Source organism: Hylobates moloch, unplaced genomic scaffold (assembly GCF_009828535.3).
Source record: "Hylobates moloch isolate HMO894 unplaced genomic scaffold, HMol_V3 SCAFFOLD_21, whole genome shotgun sequence".
Lineage (NCBI taxonomy): Eukaryota > Metazoa > Chordata > Mammalia > Primates > Hylobatidae > Hylobates > Hylobates moloch.
In genome coordinates, this window is record NW_026652296.1 from 15,959,054 (window position 1) to 15,982,033 (window position 22,980).

The following is a 22,980-nucleotide window of genomic DNA, read 5'->3' on the forward strand; positions in this document are numbered from 1 at the left end:
GCTTTATTGAGATATAATTCATATACCATACAGTTTACTAGTTTAAAGTGAACAATTCAGTGGGTTTTAATATTTAATATATTCGCAGTTTTGCAACCATCACTACAGTCAATTGTAGAATATTATCATCACCCTTGTACCCGTAAGCAGTCACATCCCATTTGCCCCTCCCTCTGGTCCTTGGCAACCACTAGTCTGCTTTCTAGTTCTATGGATTTACCTATCTTGGACATTTCAAATAAGTAGAGTCATAGAAGAGATGATCTTTTATGACCAGCTTCTTTCGCTTGCATAATGTCAAGGTTCATATATGTAGAAGCATGTATAGGTAATACTTTTTTTTTTTTGAAACAAGGTCTCCCTGTCAACCAGGCTGGAGTGCAGTGGCGCCATCACAGCTCACTGCAACCTCAGCCTCCTGGGTTCAAGTGATTCTCCTGCTTCAGCCTCCTGAGTAGCTAGGATTACAGACATACACCACCACAGCCCAGCTAATTTTTGTATTTTTAGTAGAGACAGTGTTTCACCATATTGGTCAGGCTGATCTCAAACTCCCAACATCAGGTGATCCGCCCACCTTGGCCTCCCAAAGTACTGGGATTACAGGCGTGAGCCACCATGCCCGGCCCAGTACTGCATGCTTTTTATGGCTGAATAATACTTTATTGCATGGATATACCACAGTTTGTTCATTCATCCGTGGATGGATATTCAGGCTGTGTCCACTTTTTGACTGTTACAGTTAATGCTACTGTAAACATTTGTGTTCAGCTTTGTTTGGATGGAGCGGATTTGTTTTGCATTCTTCCTCTCCACCCTTTACTTGCTGTGGGACCTTGGGCAAACTGCTTCAGTTCTCAGAGCCTCAGTTTTCTGGGAGTTTCTGAGAATCAGGGACACTACTCTCTACCTCAGAGTATTGTTTATAATAGTAGCTGCAATTTACTGAGTGCCTGTATCTTACTGTGACAGTCATGTGTACATGTTATGTCATTGAGTTCAGTCCCACAAGGGGTATAAGAGATTTATTTCACAGTTAACATGGATCTGTGCTATCATGGGCTAATGTAATATGCTACCGTGTTGGAACGAACCATTTGGTGCCTTGAGGAGTTCTCTTTCCAGTGTTTGTGGGGAGGAGGGAGCTTCCTTGCCTCCCCTACATGTTTGGCAGCATCTCTCTGTTAGAGGCCATATTTCTTTCCCTTCCTTTTCTTTTAAAAGTTTTGAAATACACATAGAGAAAAGTGCAGCAGCTGGAAGAACTCCCTCATGGTTGCATCATTCCTCTGCCATGAGACCAGCTTGTCCCAGATAGGGCTTGCCCCTTCACCCTGGGTCCCAGAAGAGTTCGTGGGATAGAGCCATAGCTAACTCATAAAGTATGTTAAGTATGGCTGGGCGTGGTGGTTCACGCCTGTAATCCCAGCACTTTAGGAGGCTGAGGCAGGCAGATCACTTGAGGTTAGGAGTTTGAGACCAACCTGGCCAACATGGTGAAACCCCATCTCTACTAAAAATACAAAAAGGAAAAAAAATTAGCCAGGCATAGTGGTGCCTGCATGTAACCCCAGCTACTTGGAAGGCTGAGGCAGGAAAATCACTTGAACCTGGGAGACAGAGGTTGCAGTGAGCCAAGGTTGTGCCACTGCACTCCAGTATAGGCCACAGAGCAAAATTCCATCAAAAAAAAAAAAAATATATATATATATATATATATATATATGTTAAGTATGAACAAGAACTTTGTTCTGTAAGTCACTGAAATTTGGGGGTAAGTTGTTATTGCAGCATAACCTAGTAAGAGCTTACTAGTACATTTAATCCTTACAACAATAGGTGGAGTAGGTTCTATTATTTTTCCTGTTTTGCAGGGGAACTTAGGCTCAGATTAGTTCAGTAACTTCCTTTAGTTTACTCAGAAAGTGGCAGAGGCACGCTTCAAGTCCCAAACTCAAGTTTTTCTGGCTCCAAAGCCTGTTCTCCTAAGAAGACGGAAGTACGTGGGCTGTATTTGGTGAATGATGAGTAATTCCGTGTGGATAGAACACCTGGTATGTGCATCATGGCAGACTTGTAGTATAGGTTTGGGGCAAATCCTGGAAGTCTTGAATGCTGTGTGGATTGTGTAGCTTCCCAGTGCCATATGGGGCCATAGATTCTACCTTTTGCCCACAACCCAGTTCCTTCCAAGGCTTGTTTAGCTTGTCCCAAATGCTGATGGAAATAGCTTCCTGAGGAAAAACAGCTTTTTGTGGGACTGTGAATTGTCTTCCTTCCAATGATTGCGGAAATGGCTCTTCTTTAGAAGTCTTTCCACATTGGCTCGAGGAAAGTAAATGACTTTCCCTGACCACCCCTGCTCAGCATAGGACCTCCCCCACCCCAAGTGCATTTACTCTGCATCTGTAACTTTTTGTCTTCAGTTTTCATTTGGTTCCACATCTTCCCCTTCACTCTATCTACTTGTTTTTATTTGTCAATATAACCTTCAGTTGTACTGGAAGGTAGTGCTTGCATGTACAATGAAATCTTCTGATTTTATTTGCAATCAAGTATAATTCAGCATTGAATCAATTCTGCTTACAACCCAGACCGTGCCTGTAACTCCAGTGCTGCATTAATTACCCTTCTCCTCAGCTCCCATAATATTCTGTGTATATCTCTGCCCTTACATTATGCTACGTTGTAATTATTGCACAATTGCCCCTTTACTTGCCTATCTATTCTGGTAGACTGGGAGTTTCAGCAAGGTCTGGGTTTAATTCATCTATGTTATGAGTCTACAGCACAGGATCTGGCCCTGAATAGGCAATTAGTAAAGAGTTTGTTGAATGAATGATAATTACTTATCTGTTTCATGTCCCCTCCGCACTCTACTACCTGTAAGTTCCTTAAGGTCAAAGACTGTATCTTATTCAAATCCCCAGAGCCAAGAACAGCATGGCATAGGAAATGTGCTCAATAAATGTATATTTTGTTGGATAAGTGAGAGTAATGCTTCCTTCCAGGGGCATAACCCTTTAGAGTTACAAAGCACATTCCATATTTATTACCCAGTTGATTCTCACAAAATCTTTCCTCTCCCTCTCTAGGGTTCTGAAATCCTTATCATGTGCCTTTTGCCTCTCTTGCTTTCACTCACTTCATTTCTGTGTCTTTATGATCTCTCCCTCTTTCCTCTTCAAATCCTCTTGGGAAAAGGTCTGAGGCACTCATCCCTCCCTCCAGTGTAGAGCAGCCTAAAGGGCAAAAATTGCACTCTGGCCTGCGTTGAACCAGGATCACATCCCACATGCCAGCTTTGTAATTATGGGCGGGTTCATTAATCCCTGAGCTTCAACTTTCCCTTCTGAAAATGAAGACAGTACTTACCTTCACTGGTGGTTGTGAAGATTACATGAAATGATGAGTGGTGAGCACCTCTCTTAGGCTCTGGTTCAACTCGATAAATGGAAATTCCTGTCTTTATGTGGAAAGGTGATTCTTTGAGGGTGGAATTTCAGGCATCAGCAAGCCAGTGGGAAGGAATTGTGGTTTTAAAACAACCGCAGGATAGGGATGCTTCGTAGTTCTAAAATCTCCCTTGTGAGCCCTACCTCTGCCCTAGGCAGGCCCAGTCCTCTGTGCTCAGTCAGCACCACGGACAGTTCCTGCACACGCCAGTTCTTTGCTGTGGACTTAATCGCATTTTAGAGGCCTTCAGTTGCAAGTCACAACTTTATATACCACCAAGGGAGCTAAAACATGTCAGAATTTAACTCTGACATGTCATTGGTTGCCATTCACATCTTAATTTTGGAGATGTTGAAAAAATGCTTGTCTTAGAATCGATGAAATAACGAGTTTACTAGAGGTGGTATCAGTGAGCAGTTGACCATTGACCTTTAGAGAGGTTAATAATAATAGCCAGTATTTATTGAATCCAGCTGTATTCCAGGCCTTTTCCCCTCCTTCCTGTCCTGTTCTGGGTGCTGTTTGCCCTCTATACACATTCTCTTAACAAAGATTACATTTGGGGAATATAAATGTGAGCCAGATATACAGTAAATCAACAGGCTTTCCACCATCTTTTTCCTCAAAACCTTCCAATCTTTAGCCCCATTTCTTCAGAACATTGCTTCCTGCTGAATGATAGTCTAATGTGTTAACCTTTCCAGTCCACACCATGGTTAATCCACCTAAAAGGCATTTCAAATGCATATCCTGTAACCCAGCAGCTGCACTCCTAGGTATGTGCCCTGAAGAACTGCACAGAAATGGTCAACAAAAGACACATACAAGAATGTTTTTGGCAGAGCTATTTGTAATATCTCATTACTGGAGGCTACCCACCCAGATGCTCATCAGCAATAGAATGGATGAAAAATATTTTGATGTATTCACACAATGTACTACAATAAGTCGTGAGAATGAATGAACTGCAATGAAACAATCAACATGGATGAACCGCACAAACGTCTTGTTGGGTAAAAGAAGCCAGATGCTAAAGAATATACGCTAGGTGATTTTATGTAGTGAAAACTACAAAATAGGCAAAACCAGTCTGTGCTGTTAGAAGTTAGGATAATGCTACTTTTGGTGGAAAGTAACTGGAAGTGGCATGTGGGCCTTCTGTAGGGCACTGGTAATGTTCTGCTTCTTGATCTGGGTGCTGGTTCCACAGAACTTTGTAATAGTTATCAAGGTATACACTTACAACTGTGTGATATATAATTGTACAGTTTTCTTTATGCATATTATCCTGCAACAAACAGTTGTTTTAAAAAGCACCTTTCTCCAGAAGAGAAGAGAATGCTAAGACTTTTGTATGCAGGATGATGGGTAAGAAATTTGAGGGGCAGCTGGTCACATGGAAGATTTGGAATTATTCAGTGTGAATAGAATGTAAAGAACACTAGGGAAAAGGGAAAAAATGAGGCTGGAAATGTAAATTGGGACCAGGTCAGAAAGACTGTGTGTGTTAAATTGGAATTTATTCTGCAAGCAATGGGGTGCCATTGAAGGGTTTTAATCAAAGGGATGGTGTGTTCAGGACTGAGATTTGGGAAGCTCAGGCAGGCCACTGAGTAGAGAAGAAACTGGCAGAAGAGGACACTCTGGTGGTGTGGACACCAGTTAGCATAGAGGAGGAAACTGAGCCACAGAGAGGTTGAGTAGCTTTCTCAAAATCACACAACTAATAGAGTGACTGGGGCCAGGTTTACAACCCAGGCATTCAGTCTCCATTGTCCATGCTTTTAACCATAAGGCCATGCTGCCTCCTGAAGATGCTCTAGAAATGGTGAAAGGCTGTCGACTGAAAAGGAGCAGGGAGGTTAGCAATTAGGAGACCAGAATTTTTTTTTCCTGAAACAGGGTCTCTGTCACCCAGGCTGTAGTGCAGCAACATGATCATAGCTCACTGCAGCCTCAAACTCCTGGGCTCAAGCAATCCTCCCACCACAGCCTCCTGAGTAGCTGGGACTACAGTGTGGGCTAATAATTTTCAGATTTTTTATAGAGGCAGGGTCTCACTATGTTGCCCAGGCTGGTCTTGAACTCCTGGGCTCAAGCAGTCCTCCCATCTTGGCCTCCCAAAGTGTTGGGATTACAGCCATGAGCCACTGTACCCAGCCTGAATTCTCATACCAACCTTTGACTCCTGCCCCTCTTTGGGTCTCAGTTGCCCTCTGTACAATAAAAGCATTGATCTGGATGATCCCTAAGTTCCCTCCAGATGAAACCATCTGTTATTTTAAGGGAGGGCAGATTCCTATAGCTCCAGGGAGAAGGGGAAGGTTAGGGCCCTCACAGAAGTAATCAGGGTTGTGCTTCCTCCACCCATCCTTGGAGACACAGCCAGAGGCAACATCAGTGCCCTGGAGGCCTAAGTATCTGCAGATGGTTCTCAGCCCTTGATTTTCAGATGGACTTAAAGACCTGGACAATGGAGGCATGTGAGGCCCAAGTCACTGGGAATAACTAGGCCAGGGAGAGGCTGACCATGGAGGAAGAAGAGGCAGCAGCCTCCAGGGTATTTATCTCAGAGATACAGAAGAGTAGTCGCTGTGGGAAGGGGAAGCAGTGAGCCAGGGGCCTTGGTGCCTTTCACATTCTGGTTTAAAATAACCCAGTCACCCAGAGCTCTTGTGTCTGGGGGAACTTCACAGGCTGCTCTATGGACTTGGAGTGGACACTCACACTGACCAGAATGTGGTTAGCAATTTTAGAGCCTGGGGACCTGGAACAGGTCATGGAGCCTCTCTTGGCTTGGGGCTTTTCTTCTGGAAGTTAAAGCTGATAATGCCCATCTTCAATAAAACATCAAAATGGGGATTGGTTGAGTTCTCTCCTTCTCCTTCCACCCCACCATATCCCTGAGGTCTCGTGGTTAAGAGTATATGATGATCTGTTTTCACACAGACCTGGTTTCAAGCCTAGCTCTGTCTTATCTGGTATAACCTTGGACAAGTTGCTGAACTGCTCTGAGCCTGTTTCCTTGTTGTAAAATTAGGATGATAATACTTGTCTTTCAGAGTTATGGTGGGGTTAAATTATATGTGTATATATAATTTGTACATGGGTAAATGCTAAAAACAATAGAATCTGTTTTCATAATTTATCATCGTTTTATTATCCTGTTCCTTATGAATACTTGCTCTTGGGAGAACATACATTAAACACATTCATATTCAAGTATAAACAGCAGAGTGAGATCTACTTGTTTTCTTTACCAGAGAGAATTTACATTTTTCTTGGGGACACATCCTAAAGCCAATTCAATTTAATACACTTTCAGTGGGGATGGGCAATGTGGGCGCTATCCCTGCTGCTGAATGGAAGTAAATGAGGAATGAGCTCATGCTGTAAACACAGACATCGACTAGGTGGATGAGAACTGTGTTTCAAGGTGCTGTGGAATAGCTACCCCAAGAGAAGTGAAGATTGAAGTGCCCCTGGGATTCAAGGAGTCTGATGAGGGACGTCTTTGTGGAAGACATGGCATTTGAGTTCTGGGGTGGAGCTTGGTAAGTTTACTTTAGGGTGCATTTAAAACATGGCTTTGGAGCCAGAATAGCCTGGGTTTGAAGTCCAGCTCCACCATTAGTAGTCGTGCATGTCCTTGGGAAAGTTACTTAACCTTCTCGGTCCTCATTTTCTTTCTGTGTAAAGCGGGGCAGTAGCTGTCTCATGGTTTATTGTGAGAATTAAGTGGGAGACACCTTTGTAAAACACTTGGCATGGCATCTAGCACAATGGTAATAACCATATTAATAATAGTCAACTTTGTTGAGGGCTGACTGTGCGTCCCAGCCCACCTAGGCCATCCTGAGGATTATATGTTATTACATTTTTACATTGCTTGCTTGTTAACATTTAGTGCTCACATAGCCCTGAGATGCTGGTGCTTTTATCCCTATTATATGATGAAGAAACTGAAGTACAGAGTGCCTGACAAGTTATAGGTGTTATTTAAAGCTAAACTCTGGAGGATGGTTAGAAATTTGATAGGGAAGATGAGGAAGAGAGGAAAGGAAAGGAGTGAGAACCAGGATGGGGAAGTTATGAGGATGTACGATATTTCTCAGGATGGAGCACCAAAGTGTCTGGCTGGGCTAGGATATAGAGACTGGGAGGGAGACCAGTAGCCGATGGGGAGGGAGTCAGAAAATGGAGTGTCTTGGATGCCTGGGTGCAAAAAACTGAACCTAAGTCAGCAGGCAGTGAAGAAACATTCTAAGGTTTTTGTTTTTGTTTTTGTTTTGAGATAGGATTTCACTCTGTCGCCCAGGCTGGAGTGCAACCAGCCTCAACCTCCCAAGCTCAAGCGATCCTCCTACCTCAGCCTCTCTAGTAGCTGAGACTACAGTTGCCCACCACCATCCCTGGCTAATTTTTGTATTTTTCTTTTTTTGGTAGAGGTGGGGTTTCGCTATGTTGCCCAGGCTGGTCTGAAACTCCTGGGCTCAAGTGATCCACCTGCCTGGGTCTTTCAAAGTGCTGGGATTACAGGCATGAGCCACCGCACCTGGCTAAGGTTTAAAATAAGATGGTGGCATGATTGAAGCTGTGATTTATTTATGAATTTGTTTGTATTTACTTTCATTTGCATTATAGAATTAATACATTAATTATAAAAATTCAAATGACATAGAAACATACAAAAGAGAAATAAATTTCCTTCCCAATGTGCTGGTTGGGTGTAAATGGGTACAACTACAGTTATGATGCGGGAGCCCACCTGTGTGAAGATTTTTGAACTTTGACTTGCTTAGGGTGCCAGCCTGTCTTAGGTCAGGTGTCCCCAAACCAGACCCTGAGATGAGATTCGTGTGGAGGCAGTAATGAAGGAAGTGTCCCCAGAACAGACCCAGGGAAGCAGAACAAGACAGGGCAGGAGGCACGCAATGCTGTGCTCTCAGGCAGGTCCCGAAAGGGTGGCCCCAGCCCCGCTGTGGGGTTACTCTGGGGGCTGCGTGAAGCCTCAGAGTTGTTCTGACCCAGGGCAGAGGAGGTGAGGGTTCATCCTCCCGTTTCATTTAGTCTTTGATGAAGGGGCAGGGCAGGGGCAGGTTAAGGGTCATACATTTCCAGACACTTCTAGCTCTGCCTGTGTGCGGGCAACATGGGCTCAGTAGCTGAAAGAAAGACACCCCCACACCCCATCCCAGAAAAAGGTGCCAGGTGCTGGCTGTGGGAAGCCACAGCACATAGCATGCTACAGTGGAGAGGGGCTCACAGAAGTGGTAAAACAGGGTCTTGGAGGAGGATCACATTGTTCACTACAGCGGGTCAAGTGAGGGTCTATTTCTGGGTCCTGATGGGTGACAAGCAGAGGCTGTTCATTTCTCCCTGGCTCCTGTCAGTGTGTGTTTTATCAGCAGGTGCAGCACTTAGAAGCGTGTTTAACATCTTCTCAGGGGCTTCCACCTCACAAAAGGGTGTTCAATAGATGTCTGTTGAGAGAATGAAAGAGCCATGCTTCAGGGCCCGGGAGCTGGGTTGAGACCCTCGGACCTGGTCGTGAGCAGTCACTAGAGAATGGTTTAGTAAGCCACCCTGACAGAGCCGTGGGCTGCAGCCACACTGTGACAGATCAGAGAGGGTGTGGTGGGTGACATGGTGGCCAGAGGCTGTTCTCCGAGGAAGTTAGTTGGTGAAAGAGGTGGGAGGACTAGAAAGGGCCAGAGGATGGAGGGGCAGCAGACACAAGGCCCAGAGAGGACAAATGGGGGAGGAGGTCGTGGTGAGTAGGGGAGGAGGTGGGATGCTGAGGATGGACATGGATCAGCCACGGCCAGGAGAAGGACGGCCTCTTCCTTTCAGAGAGGAGGGGAGGGCCAGGCAGAGTGAAAGGTCAGGATGGTGACTATATTAGTCAGTGTTCTCTGGAGGGACAGAACAAATAGGAGAGATGTATATATAAAGGAGAGTTTATTAAGGAGTGTTGATTCACATGATTACAAGGCAAGGTCCCACAATAGGCTGTCTGCAAGCTGAGGAGCAAGGAAGCCAGTCTGAGTCCCAAAGCTGAAGAACTTGGAGTCCAAAGTTCGAGAGCAGGAAGCATCCAGAATGGGAGGAAGAGGTACGCTGGGAGGATAAGCCAGCCTAGTCTTTCCACATTCTGCCTGCTTTTATTCTGGCCATGCTGGCAGCTGATTAGATGATGCCCACCCAGATTGAGGGTGGGTCTGCCTTTCCCAGTCCACTGACTCAAATGTTAATCTCCTTTGGCAACACCCTCGCAGACACACCCAGGAATGATACTTTGTATCCTTCAATCCAATCAAGTTGACACTCACTATTAACAATCACAGTGACATTTGGAAGTGAGGAAGAGCAGAACAAAGGGAACACATCTCAGCCACGTGGGATGGATGGATCTTGGTGGGGGGTAGTTGGGAAAGCATTGGAACAGTCACTTTGGGGGCCATGGCCCAGTTAGCAAGAGAAGACCCACAGAAGGGGTAGGTGGTAGAGGTTGGATGGTGGACATTGCTGTGGTTGGGTCCAGTCGTGGTCCCCAGCTTGGGGAAGGTGGTGTGTCAAGGGAAAAAATGCGCCTACGAGGGTGTCAGCAAGACAGTTGACAAGGGCAGGTGTGGGGGCATTGGAAAGTCTTTCTCCCTCTGCATTGGTTTGGCTTTTTATGTTCGGCACCTACTTTGTGCCCGGCACTGTGGGAAACATCTGTCATTTAACCCTCTCAACAGCTCCGTGGGAAGATGCCGTCCAGCTTGCCCCAGGTCTCCAGACCTGGGCCTTCTGACTGCAAAGCCATATGCTCACCTGTGTGGGGAGCCAGGGCTGCTGTGAGGCAGATCCTAGGGCCTGGTTGGGAACTACTTTGAGGGCTGGAGGGTGCCACACAGATGCAAGGCACAGCTCTGGGGGACTGAGTTGTTTGTCATGCTCTGCTCCTCCCTCTTCCGGGAGAAATGTGTCAGACCTAGGTAGGAGGAGATGGAACCGGGGTGGGGGCACCTGAACAGGGCTCAGCAGAGAGGGAAGGAGCTGAGGCAGGTGTGTGCTGCCTGCCTGCAGGGTTCCCAGTCATGGGTCTGTATCCCTAGTGTGGGGTGGGGGGGTGTTTGTTCCTGCACATCTGACAGGGACATAGGTACAGTGCTCTGTGTGTGTGTGTGCATGTGTATGTGTGTGTGTGTGTGTGTACAGGGACATCTCTGAGTCTGTGTTTCTGAATGTGCATGTGAGTGGTTCTGTCTTTCTCTGTGTCACTGTACCTGCTATACGCAGAGAAATACAGAAACAGTGGAGATGGAGGGTGGGGGGAGGCTGCAGATGCAAGCTAGGGAAAGAACAGATGATGGAATGGAGTAGAAACACAGATATAAGGGCACGCACGCTCTCCCACGTGTTCAGAAACACCCAGGGAAGATGTGTATACACATACCCACTTAGCCTCAAACACACAGAGCGACAGGCATGTGGAGACCCCTGGGAACACACTCAGACCTGCATTAACATACTGTCTTTGCATGCATCTTACTGTGTGTGTGTGTGTTGCTGTGTGTTTTTCTGAGTGTGGGTGTCTGTGTGTCTGAATAACACAGACACATGTGGGAGACAAAAATATGAGGCTACACATTCTGAGAAACACAGAGTGTTTGTATCTACGCATGCATGTGTGTGTGTACATGTGTGTGTGATTCTTAGAGGCAGAGAGGAAGGAGAGACCATCCTGGAGCTGGGAGGAGGAGGGAGGCCAGGAGAAGGCCAGTGGCAGGTGTCCTGGCTTGCCCTGCTCCTGGTACGTAGGCCCAGCTCTCCTGTCCTCTGGCAGGAGGGGGATGACTGGGTGTGATTGGGGCTGCTTTTCCCCAGTGGGTCAATCAGCAAGCATTGAAGGATCCTCTTGGGAATAAGCCCATGTCTGAATTTTGTGGGACCATGAGAAAGATCCCACTAATGATCTACCCCACCTCTAGCAAGCCCACAGTCCCTTGAATCACTAGGCCATGGAGCAGGGAGCAAAGACCCTCCCGGGGCTGTGTCCTGGCCCCCCACCTTACTAGCTCTATGGGTGTGGACAAGTCCTGACCTCTCCGTGCCTCCTGTTTTGGGTATTGGATGGGGGTGAACAGCAGCATCCACCTTATACTTGGTTGTAAGGATTAAGGCTGCCCTCAAGGCAGCCACAGTTATCAGTTGAGCTCAACAATGGTCTAGACCCTGTTCTTGGTGCTGAGGCTTCAAGAGTGAACAAAGTTCCCTGTCCTCATGGAGTTTATGGTCTTCGCAGAGGAAGCTGGCCAAAACATCAATATTGTTTAATGCATTTGGGTGGTAAGCGTTAGGAGGAAAACCAAAGCAGGAGTCAGGGCAGAGAGGGGCAGGGGGTAGGAGAAGGCTGCTGTTTTGGAGGGGGAGCGGCCAGGAGAGATCAAGAAAGATCTTGGATAAGATGACGTTTGACCACAGAATGGAAGGAGGAGTGGGCTGCTGATGGGGGCCATTTAGCCTCATAAGAGCCTGTTATTCTCCCACTTGACAGTTGTGCAAATAGAGGCACACAGAGGCTGAGTAATTTGCCTAAAGCCTCCCAGCCACTGAGATAGATATCCAGGATTTGAACTCATGCCATCTGGTTTCAGAGCGAATAGTCCTCAATCAAGGGTGATTTTTGCTGCCTAGGGGCTATTTGGCAATGTCTGGAGATATTTTTGATTGCCGCAACTGGACTGCAGCGGGGTGGGGTGAGGGGTGCTATTAGTATCTAGTGGGCAAAGGCTGGGGATACTGTTAGACATTCTGTGATGCACAGGGCAGCCCCTACTGCAAAGCAATATGCCATCCACACAGCCAGTCTGCTGAGGTCAAGAAACCCTGGTCAAAATCCATGCAAAGCACTTGACACAGTAGGACACATAGTAGGTGCTCAATAAATAGTAGCTGAAGAGGAGGAAGAGAAATGATTTGGAGAAGGTTTCAGGGGAGAAATAAATTCAAGGGGGAGAAAAAGCACATGTAAATTAATCTATCATTTAACAAAACTCATGCAATACTGTTTGTTGGTGGGGTGGTTACTGGTGAGGCCAGGAGTCTGAGGAGGTTGATGGGCTGGGGGTGGAGGCTGAAGCGGGACAGCCCCCAGCTGCTGAAACACTGCTAACCAGATGACTCTTCTCTCTGTCCCCCTCCCACCTGTGTCTCTCTCCCCATCTCTCTTGGCCGCTTTGCCCAGAAGGGGACAGCCGGAGGCTGAAGGGGGCCATCCAGAGGAGCACGGAGACGGGCCTGGCAGTGGAGATGCCCAGCCGGACGCTGCGCCAGGCCAGCCATGAGTCCATTGAGGACAGCATGAACAGCTATGGCTCGGAGGGCAAGTAAGTGTGGGGCCACCAGCCCTCCTGGCTCTTGCAGTCTTTTGTGGTGGGGCACGGGAGGGACTGAGCAACCCCTCTGGGAGCCCTAGGGCAGCTCCAGGCTGTGGAGGCGCCAGCTCAGGGCTCCAGGTTCATCCCCCAACTTCAGAAGGGAGGCAGTGTAACAGCAAAGCCCCGAGGGAGAGCGAGCCCTGCTGCTTGGATTTGAATCCTGGCTCCACCCCTTTCCTGCTGTGTGACCTTGGGCAAGGTCTCTATGCCACACTTTCCTCATCTGTAAAATGGGATTAACAGCATCAGCTTCACAGGGATGTCATGAGGATTAGACGTTTACAATCCATATAATGCAGGGGTAATATTTATACACAGCAAAAAGCAGTGTTTGGCACTAAGTGCTGTATATTAGTGCTGCTTAAGAAATAAAGGAGGGGGTAGAGAGGGGTTTTATTATCACCGTTATTTCCTCTTTACTTTTTTAGTTTCCTGAATCCCATTGGTTTTGAAAAATATATACTACTGCTTTATAAAGGCATTTCTTGAGCATCAGCTCACTAGACAGTAGTGTGGCCGGCTCCTTGCCAGCGTTTCCCTCTGTGGGCTTCGCGTCAGAACCACGGGAACACATTACCCATGCAGCTCGCAGGGCCCCACATCCAGGCTGCTGAATTAGTCTCTGGGAGTGTGGCCTGAGAACCCCACTGTTAAAAAGCTTTTACCCTAGGGGAACTCACCTAGACTAGGGGTTTCTCATTTTCACAGACCCCTTTAAGAATTTCAGGAAAGCATTGGGCCCAGTTTCCCCCAATACACACAGCCCTCAGTGCATGTACACCCTCATTCTCCCACACACAGTCCTGCAAACGTGCTTTTCTCATAACTGTAGGGGTTATCAGAGTCCCCTAAAACCATCCATGGATCCCTAGATCAAAGAAACTTTCATCCAAAGCAACTTCCTTATCACACAGATGACCAGGGCACTCAGAGAGGTTAAGGGGCTCACTCTGCATCATGAAGCATGTTACCAGGTCTGGAACCCAGGAGTCTTGACTTCCAGCCAGGGGTTATTTCCCAGCAGTGCATCGTTTCATGGTCCTAGCTATCGTCTAAAGATAGGGAAGTGGGGTGGGATATCATGATTCTTGTGCACATGGCAAGACTGAGGCTTAGAAAAGTTAAATTCCTCAACTGTCCAGAAAAGTAGCCACCAGACGCATGTGGCTAATTAAATAAGATGAAACTTTCTGTTCTATTGCACTAGCCATATTTCAAGTGCTCGCTAGCAACTTGTGGCTAGTGACAACCATATTGGGTGGTGCAGAAAATAGAACATTTCCATCATCATAGAAAATTCGTTTGAACAGTACTGGCTAAGTGACTTGTGCAAGGACAGACACACAGCCACTGAGAGGTGGGGCTGGGGCTTGGCCTCCACTTTTGCTTCCCTTCATTCTGGCCCTGCCCCTCAGCTGGGGGCTCCTGCTGGCTAAAAGCCTTCCCCACCCCCAGCCCCTCCTAAACTGGGCATCTTCAGCCTCGTGAATGGCCTTGCCTTAGCAGATGCTGCTGTTCCACCCACCTCCTAGTGAGACTTTCCCGTGGGCGAGAACAGGAGGAGGACAGCGGAAGGGAGAGGAGGAGGAGGAGGAGGAAGGGAGCCAGTGTTTTCTTTAACCTGAGAAACATGGCAAGGCAGCAGAACTTGGAGGAAGATATTCTCAGCATCTGGGGAGCAGTGGGGCCCCGCTGACAGGTGTGAGTCTCAGGGAGTCAGGAAGCTCAGGTCCTAATCCTGGCTCCGCCACTCATGCCCCTGGGTGGGCTTGAGCACATCAGTGGGCCTCTCTAATGTTTGAGGCCAGTAAACATCTGTCAGCCTCAGGTCTGGAGATGTCAGCAGGTCTGGAGGACTAGATTGTGGGAAGGGCAACGTGCTTCAGTGAGCAGCAGCAGAGAAGTCAAACCCTCATTTCCGTTTTATAGAAGAGGAGATGAAGGCTCAGAAAGGCCACATGACCAAGGGGAGCATTATCAGAGTGTGTTATGAGGAAGAAATGAGGTGATGCCTGCAGGTGACAGGTGTTTGGAACATGGCTCTTGTTACTGTTTGCTGTAATGGACTTTAAGGGATGAGAGAGTCTAATTACAGACAGGTTCAAAGCCAAGACTCAAGAATGAGACTGCCCTGGTGTGTGGTTCATTTCAGCTTCTTAGTAGCTGTGTGGCTTTGGGGAAGTTACTTCACCTCTCTGAGCCCAGTTTCTTCATCTATAGAAAGGGGACAGTAACAGTGCAGACACTTACAGAGTTGTGAGGGTTCAATATGTTAATACATGTAAAAGAACTTAGCACAGTGACCGGCTCTGTAATTGTTAGCTATTATTGTTTGTTGTTAATTAAGGCACTGTTTGTTGGCTATGTTGCTGTTTTGGTCAGTCGCGTTCTAACGGATATAGTGAGCCACCCCAAATACAGTTGTGTCTATAAAGTGCTTAGCACAGGGTAAGCACTGAGTAAGTGTTGGCTGTGAGGATTACGATTACTAAAAGGCTTGAGGTGGGTGTTCTGAGCCCAACTGAGGAGGTATCAGGTGGGTTGGAGGGTGACGGGTCCAGCAGCAGGGGACAGTCTTGGCCTCCTGAGAAGGGCTGAGTGTTGGTGGATCCCAGCCAGGCCAGGCGCTGCCACCTGCCCAGCACCTGGGTGAGGTAGGGACACAGAAGGAACGGGTGGGGACATTGAGCTGTGGTCAGCCTCCTTGTTCTGCAGGCATTTTGGGCACTGGTTGGCCCCAAGTGCCAGGCTCTGAAACAGGAAGGGACTGTTCTCCCCTCTCCCCACCTCTTGGTCTTCTGCCAGCCCAGCTGAGGCTTACAGGGAGCTAGCCTCACTTGAGCAGCCCCTGCAAGGCTGCAGCCCCTGGCACCGCTGGGTCTGTCTGACTGCGCTGGATCACCAGGCATATGTATTCCTGCAAGTAGGCACAGGATTTTCATTTCACCAGATGTGATTGAGCACTTAGAATGTGCCAGGCAGTTGGGTCGGGCACCTCAGACACCCTGTCCTCCATGAGCTTCTACTCTTGGGCACTGACTAAGCAACTAGCAGTGTGGGGAGAGCTGCAAAGGACAGGTATAGAAAACTTGGGAAATGCTGTGTTCCCAGCCAGGTGTCAGGGATGGGGAAGGGGTGCCTGTGGGTTGGGTCGCTCTGTCAGTGAGGATGCCTTGAGTCCTGGGTTATGTAATACCAATGGACAATGGCTTCAGCCCTTGCTATTCAAAGTGTGGTCCACAGCCCAGCAACACTGGCATGGGAGCCTGTTAAATATGCAGAATCTCAGGCTCTATCCCAGACCCACTGAATCAGAATCTGTATTTGAATGAGACTCCCAAGTGGTTTGTATGTACATTAAGGTAGAGAAGCCCTGGCTTAATGGTAATAATGGCCATGGCTAACTCTTGCAGAGACCACTTACTATGTGCAGACACTGTGCTGTGCTTTTACTTATATTGACTCATTTAATTCTCACAACAACCTGACAATGGGACTGTTAATATTCCCATTTTACAGATGAGGAAATGGAAGCTCAGAGAGGGTAAATAAGTTGCCCCACGTCACACAGCCAGTCAGTGGCTGAGCCAGGATTCAAATCCGGGCATTGGGTATCTGCCTTTAATGTTTATACTCTTTTTCTCATTTAATGGTTGCATTTATCAAGATTTCTGGAAGTAGAGGCTTCCAGGATGGTTTGGTAGTTCAAGGATGCCATCAAGGACCCAGAGCCCCTCTCTCTTTCCACACCACGGGCCTCATGCTGGGCCAGTTGTGGTTGATCCCCTGGGGCTGGGGAAGGGCTCTCTTTCCTTGAGCCTGTTTCTGCCTGATCAAAAATTGGAGCTCTGTGGGTTAAGGATGGAGAGTCAACCAGCCATGCCACCAGGCCAGGCCCATCTCACCCAGGAAAAGGGCAGGAGCTAGAGCTCAAGCCCTCTGAGATGGGACCATGAGAACAGAACCTTCCAGACATACCTTACTCCTCCCCACCTGCCCTAATCCTGAGATACTCCCTATTGACTGTGTGTTCTAGTTTGGGTTTTCTCTGAACCAGACCTGAGACATGGGTTCAAGTGCAAGTGATTCACCTGGGAGGTGATTCTAGAAAATAATAGCAGAGGAGCATGTGGGAGAGAGGTGATGCACCCAATAAAGCATGCTTTAAGAAGCCAGCTTTCCCGGTGGGCAACCAGAGCCAATCCTGATGAAGAACTCTGGGAACCCGTGTGAAACATGCACCTGGGAGTTACCTCCTCAGGAGGTGAGGGAGCTGAGGTATTTACATTCCAGCTCTTAACCAGTTACTGAGCAGTGGCTGCTCCCTGTTAACTCTGGCTCTTCCTGTGGTAAAATAGGCTCTTGAGGCCAGAGAAGCTCTTCAGGGGCCAGAGAAGCCTGGGCAAAGGCATGCAGATGCTGGCAGTTGGAAGTCAGCAAGCACTGACATAATAAGGGGTGCGGGGATGGCCCAGCAGAGCCTGCTACACTGCCTGGGTGCACAGGGCTACTGTCTCCCCAGCTGCCCAAACCAGAAATCTGGGGTTCTCGCAGACAGTTCCCCCTCTCCAATCCATAATCCATTCCCAATCCATAATCATGCTGTGCCATTTTATTCTTAATGATCTCTTGAATCCATCCATTCCTCCCCATCTCCATCTCCTGGTCAAGGCCATACATCGCTCTTGCGTGGACACCTGCAGGTCTCCTTTTTGGTCTGAACACCACAGTTTGCCACCCAGCACTTATTCTTCTGACTTTTCCCAGCCTCTCCCAGTCCCCATCCATATGGGGACTCCACCACTCCGAACCTTTACCCTTCACTTTTCGCACCTCCAGGTCTTTGCATCCATTGCGCCCTCTACCTGGTACTTCCTTCTCTACCCTTGCTCCCCCTTCACCCTCTGACTCATTCCTTCTCCAGACCTCAGCTGAGAACTGGCACAAAGGCTGTATCTCATGTGCCAACACCAGTAATTGATAGCGGTTCCCTGGAGTGCTGTGTTGAGAAGGATTCTGGAGCCAAGTCCAGGCTTGGCAGGAGAGCTGAGGTTGATTAGCAATGTCTGTCCTGGGCGTGGGCAGAAGTGGAATGGAACGGGTAGGGCCTACCGTTCCTCTGGCTGTATCAGCAGCTCTCACAGTCCCCTGTCCCTCCCCCACCACAGTGCCCTTCACTCTCTATCTTAATTGTCACATGTGTGTCTGTCTGTCCCACTAGACGCTGAGTTCAGTGCCTGTCTAGCTGGCCCACAGTTGGTGCTCTGCACATTCTGATGAATAATGGGTGGGTGTGTGTGAGCAGAAGCATGCATACATTCCACTCCTTCCCGCCCCTTCAGCACACAGAATCCAGGGCCTTGGCATCCTCTCTGTTGACCCAGAAGCGCTCCAGTCTGGCTCCCAGCACCCACCTGCTTCTTCCCTCTGTTCTTTGTTGTCCCGAGATGTCTGGGTCATCAGCATCCAGGTCTCTGAGTGTCTGGGTCACTGTGTCCACAGCCCAGGGAAGCAGAGTGTGAGGCAGTGGCAGGGTCACTGAACCCAGGCTCAGGGTCACGGTTCTGCCAAGGCTGTTTCCTAATCACCAAAGGCTCAAGAGCCTGGGTGGGTGGTCAGAACCCCCTTTTCTTCCCCACCTCTAATATTTAGCAGCATTCCTGTGCCCAAAGGACAAAACAGAACTGGATGCAGCTGTGGCTAGGAGACAGGGATTTGTTTTGTTTTGTTTTGTTTTATAAGCACTAGTATTTCTTGAGCATTTGACTATGCCAGACTCTGTTCTAAGGCATTTATCTCATTTAAGACTTACAACAGCACTGGGATTATCCTATTGTTCTTTATTCCTGTTTTACTGGGAAGGAAACCAAGGCTCTGAGAAGTGAAGAATGTGCCTCCACGACTAGTGAGTGGTGGAGTCAGGATTCAGTTCCAGGCCTGCCTGACACCGTAGCTTTGGCCTGCAAATCCCTGTGCTCTGCTCTGGGCAAGGCTGAGGTCCCCTCAGGGCAAATAGAGACAGTATAACGTAGTACTTAGGAGGGTGAATGCTGGAGCCAGACTCTCCAGGTTCAAGTCCTAGGTCTGCCACTCCTAGCAGAGTGATTTTGGTTCAATTACTTAACAATTCTGTGCCTCAGTTTCCCATTTTATAAAATGGGTATTAATTACAAGTACCTAGCTTTTATAGAGTTGTTAAGAGGATTAAATGGAGCAACATTGACAAATAGTACTATCAGTGCTTGGCTCAAGATGAGTTTTTGACAAATGAAAACATAAATCCTTGGCTTGGCACCCGTGAGCCACACACAGTCTCATAGAGGTGGTCAGGCTTGGAAATATCTTGAATGCTTGAGAAGTCGGAGTCAGGATTGTGTGATATGGTATATCCTGGCACAGGGCAATTCTGCTACAGTGCTTGTTTTGAAAACGAGAATTTGTTCCAACATGATTCAAGTATTAGGGAACAATTTGAGCATAACATAAATTTTGCATTTGTTCAGGTGCAATTTCATCCACAAGGAGCACTGGGTGAATGAAGAAAACTGCACCCACATAAGAATACACAAAACACATGCGCCTCAGACATCCACGGCACCGTCAGTTTACTATTATAAGCCACACCCGTCCACACCTGGTGGTACAACTTTCCATTGACTTCAGTTTTTCCCTCACCACCTCATAATCACTTACAGGCTACACCTCTTCTGACACCCACTTCCACAAGCAAACTGCAGGTCGTTTTCAAGGTCAAGTGCCATTTTTATTGTAGTATTTATGCATTTCTAAAGCATTTAACATATTTAAAACCATGCTTTCATTTTTACTGCATTCTTTTTTTTTTTTTTTTTTTTTTGAGACGGAGTCTTGCTCTGTCGCCCAGGCTGGAGTGCAGTGGCGCAATCTCGGCTCACTGCAAGCTCAGCCTCCCGGGTTCACGCCATTCTCCTGCCTCAGCCTCTCCGAGTAGCTGGGACTACAGGCGCCCGCCACTACGCCCGGCTAATTTTTTTGTATTTTTAGTAGAGACGGGGTTTCATCGTGGTCTCGATCTCCTGACCTCGTGATCCGCCCGCCTCGGCCTCCCAAAGTGCTGGGATTACAAGCGTGAGCCACCGCGCCCAACCACTGCATTCTTGCCTTTTTCTTTTTTTGATGTGACACTGACCCCGTTTTCCCATAAGCTCTGTGATTTTTATAGCAAGATTTTGCATTGCACAGTAATTTTTAGAAATGTATATTTCATGTTACAGCAGAATTGACTGTATTGTAGCCTTGGTGAGTTTGTGGGAGGATGGATGGATGGATGAATGGATGGATGGATGGATAGATGGATGGATGGGTGGATGGATGGATAAATGGATGGACAGATGGATGGGTGGATGGATGGATGGATGGATGGATGGATAAATGGATGGATGGATAAATGGATGGATGGATAAATGGATGGATGGATGGATAAATGGATGGATGGATGAAGGGATAGATGGATGGATAGATGGATAAATCGATAGATGGATGGATGGATGGATGGATGGATGGATGGATGGGCGGGCGAGCATGTAGTGAATGGATGGACAGGGAACCCATAAACTCCTAAACCTTTGAGAACTACATAACCCATAATCACCACAAGGGCTGTGCAACCTTTTAATTTCTGATGCTGTTGAGATGAGTGATCCATCTGGGGAAGAGAATGGAGTCAAACCCCTGCATGACCCAGTTACTTCTTTCACCATCAAGAACACAGAAAATCCAGGGGCCAAACCAAGCTCAGAGGTTAATAATAAAAGACCAATGGGTTTCAGCTCCACAAACAAAAGTAACAGGATTTGAAATGCAGGGAATCTCATTTTACCATTAACACAAAATAAAAGGCCAGCAGAACATGGGTTGTAATCCTATTTCAGGGCTTTGCACCTGTCCAAGTGGCACACATCCCTGGAAGGGACCCGCTGCTGCAGTACTCCCCAAAATGGCTTGGGCTTATTCTCAGGCGTCCAGATACGGTACTTACTAACAGGTCTAGAATCTGAAATGCCATGAAAATGCCAAGAATGTGGCAAGGAGGCTCTCCCAGGCCAGGCAGCAGGCCCAGCAGGCCATTGTATCTCACCCTTTGATTCACTCAGCAGGTCCTCTGTGCTAAGCACCTTGCCCACACTAGCTCTCTGACTCTCCCCAACAACTCAGCAAGGTGATTACTATTTATTCCCATTTTCTACACGAGGAAACTGCAGCTCAGAGACGTTAAGACACTTGCCACAGGTTGTACAGTACTGGCATCCGGGGTCTGCGTTATGCCAAATCCAGTCTTTACCCCATCCTTTATTTTCCCAGTGTGAGTCCTGCTGTACGGTTTGGCAGTGAACATCTATTGAGCTCCTGTTGCATACAAGGACTTGTCAAAGTTGTAGCACATATGCAGCACTTAATTCAGTAAGCTCTTTTATACCCCTGTGCTCATGGATGCCATAAGCAGAAATTTTGAAAAACATTTGAAACTGAGACAGCACAGGCACTGGCCAACGAAAAGGCCAGACACTGTCCATGAGGCAGTGTGATTTCATTTGCAGATAAGAACATTGAAATGCAGAGACAATAACAACTTGTCAGAGGTCACACAGCAAGCAGTTGGCTAGTGAGTTGTAGAGGCAGATTTGATTTTGCGGCCTCTGCCCTCTTTCGTACTCCAGGGAAGAACCGCAGTTGGATTTCTGGCCAGTAGGGCCCAGCCACCACTTTATTCCTCCTTCCTCCAGCCCCCAGGAGGACGTGATAACCTATTCAGGGTTTCTGGGGCATCAGCCGGGTTCCTTGGCAGCTAGCAAGGCTCCCTGGGATAGGAAATCAGGCAGCCGCCCAGATATTATAAACAATTACCGCTAATTACCAGGCCTGCCAGTTCCCCATTGTCTGCTCACAATCCCACCAGGAACTGAGAAGCAGACAATGATGATGTTGGAGGAAACTTTCAACTACAGGCTGCAGAGGGCCTCCCTCTGCCTGGGAGGCTGCGCTCCTTCCATGCCTGGAATCCGTGAGACCCCCACCATTTCTCAGGCTTTTGGAGCCCAGACACTCCGTACAAAATGGAGCCTGGCCCCCTAGATGGCTGGGAGGGTAGGGTGGAAAAGAGACCCAGGGGCATGGAGGAAAGGCCACGTCACCAGTGTGAAAGAGGTCAGGGGTCCCCAACCCCAGGGGCCTCCCCCATGGGTACTGCTCTCTGGCCTCTTAGGAACCAGGCTGCAGAGCAGGTGAGCAGTGGGTGAGCGAGCGTTACCGCCTGAGCTCTGCCTCCTGTCAGATCAGTGACGACATTAGATTCTCATAGGAGCACGAACCCTACTGTGAACTGTGCATGGGAGGGATCTAGGTTGCGAGCTCCTTGTGAGAATCTAACTAATGCCTGATGATCTGAGGTGGAGCAGTTTCATCCCAAAACCATCCCCACTCCCTGCCCCAGTCCATGGAAAAATTGTCTTCCACAAAACTGGTCCCTGGTGCTAAAAAGGTTAGGGACCCCTGGTCCAGACCATAGCCTCTGTGCTGTTAATTAAGGGTCTTTGGTTTTGCAAGAATAGTGGGTGCACCTTTCAGTCCCCAGACACCTAAGTGACTTTATTTTTCCATACTTTCTGTCTATAAAAAAACCATTGTTGTATAATTGTTAAGATAATAGACTTGGAAGCCTGACTCTCTGGGTTCAGATACCACTCAGCTTCTGTCTTGGTTTGGCTTCTTCCAGAGCAGACCCTGATTCAAAGAGTCAAGTGGAAATTGGTTATTTGGCAGGCCATCCCAGGAATCCCCAGTGTGGGAGCTGCAAGGAATGGGGTGGGAAGAGAGGGGAGCTAATAACGGATGCGTCATCGAGCCTGCTACCACTAAGGGCAGCTGGAGCTCAGGCCCACTGTGGAGCCTTGGGAGGCTGGGTGAACATTCACCTGCATTATCCCCCCTGCAGACTCCCAGTTTGTCACTGGGTGGGGGCTGCTTCTGGGGCTTGAACCCTCGGGTGCTTCCAGCCTGCCCTGTGCGACAGGCTGAATTTGCTTCCCCAGCAAAATTCAGAATTCTCACAGCCAGAAAA

At 47.9% G+C, this 22,980-nt stretch overlaps 1 protein-coding gene across 2 annotated transcripts in view; it reads left to right on the forward strand.

The window, feature by feature from the left end:
- Positions 1-22,980, forward strand: part of RIMS4 (regulating synaptic membrane exocytosis 4) — a 58,836-nt gene that overhangs the window by 26,272 nt on the left and 9,584 nt on the right. Inside the window, exon 2 of one of the 2 annotated variants that reach the window (XM_032143306.2) lies at positions 12,692-12,833. In XM_032143306.2, the coding sequence (XP_031999197.1) occupies positions 12,692-12,833 (142 nt within the window). The remainder of the gene's footprint in view (positions 1-12,691; positions 12,834-22,980) is intronic. The other variant, XM_032143307.2, reaches the window with a different exon arrangement.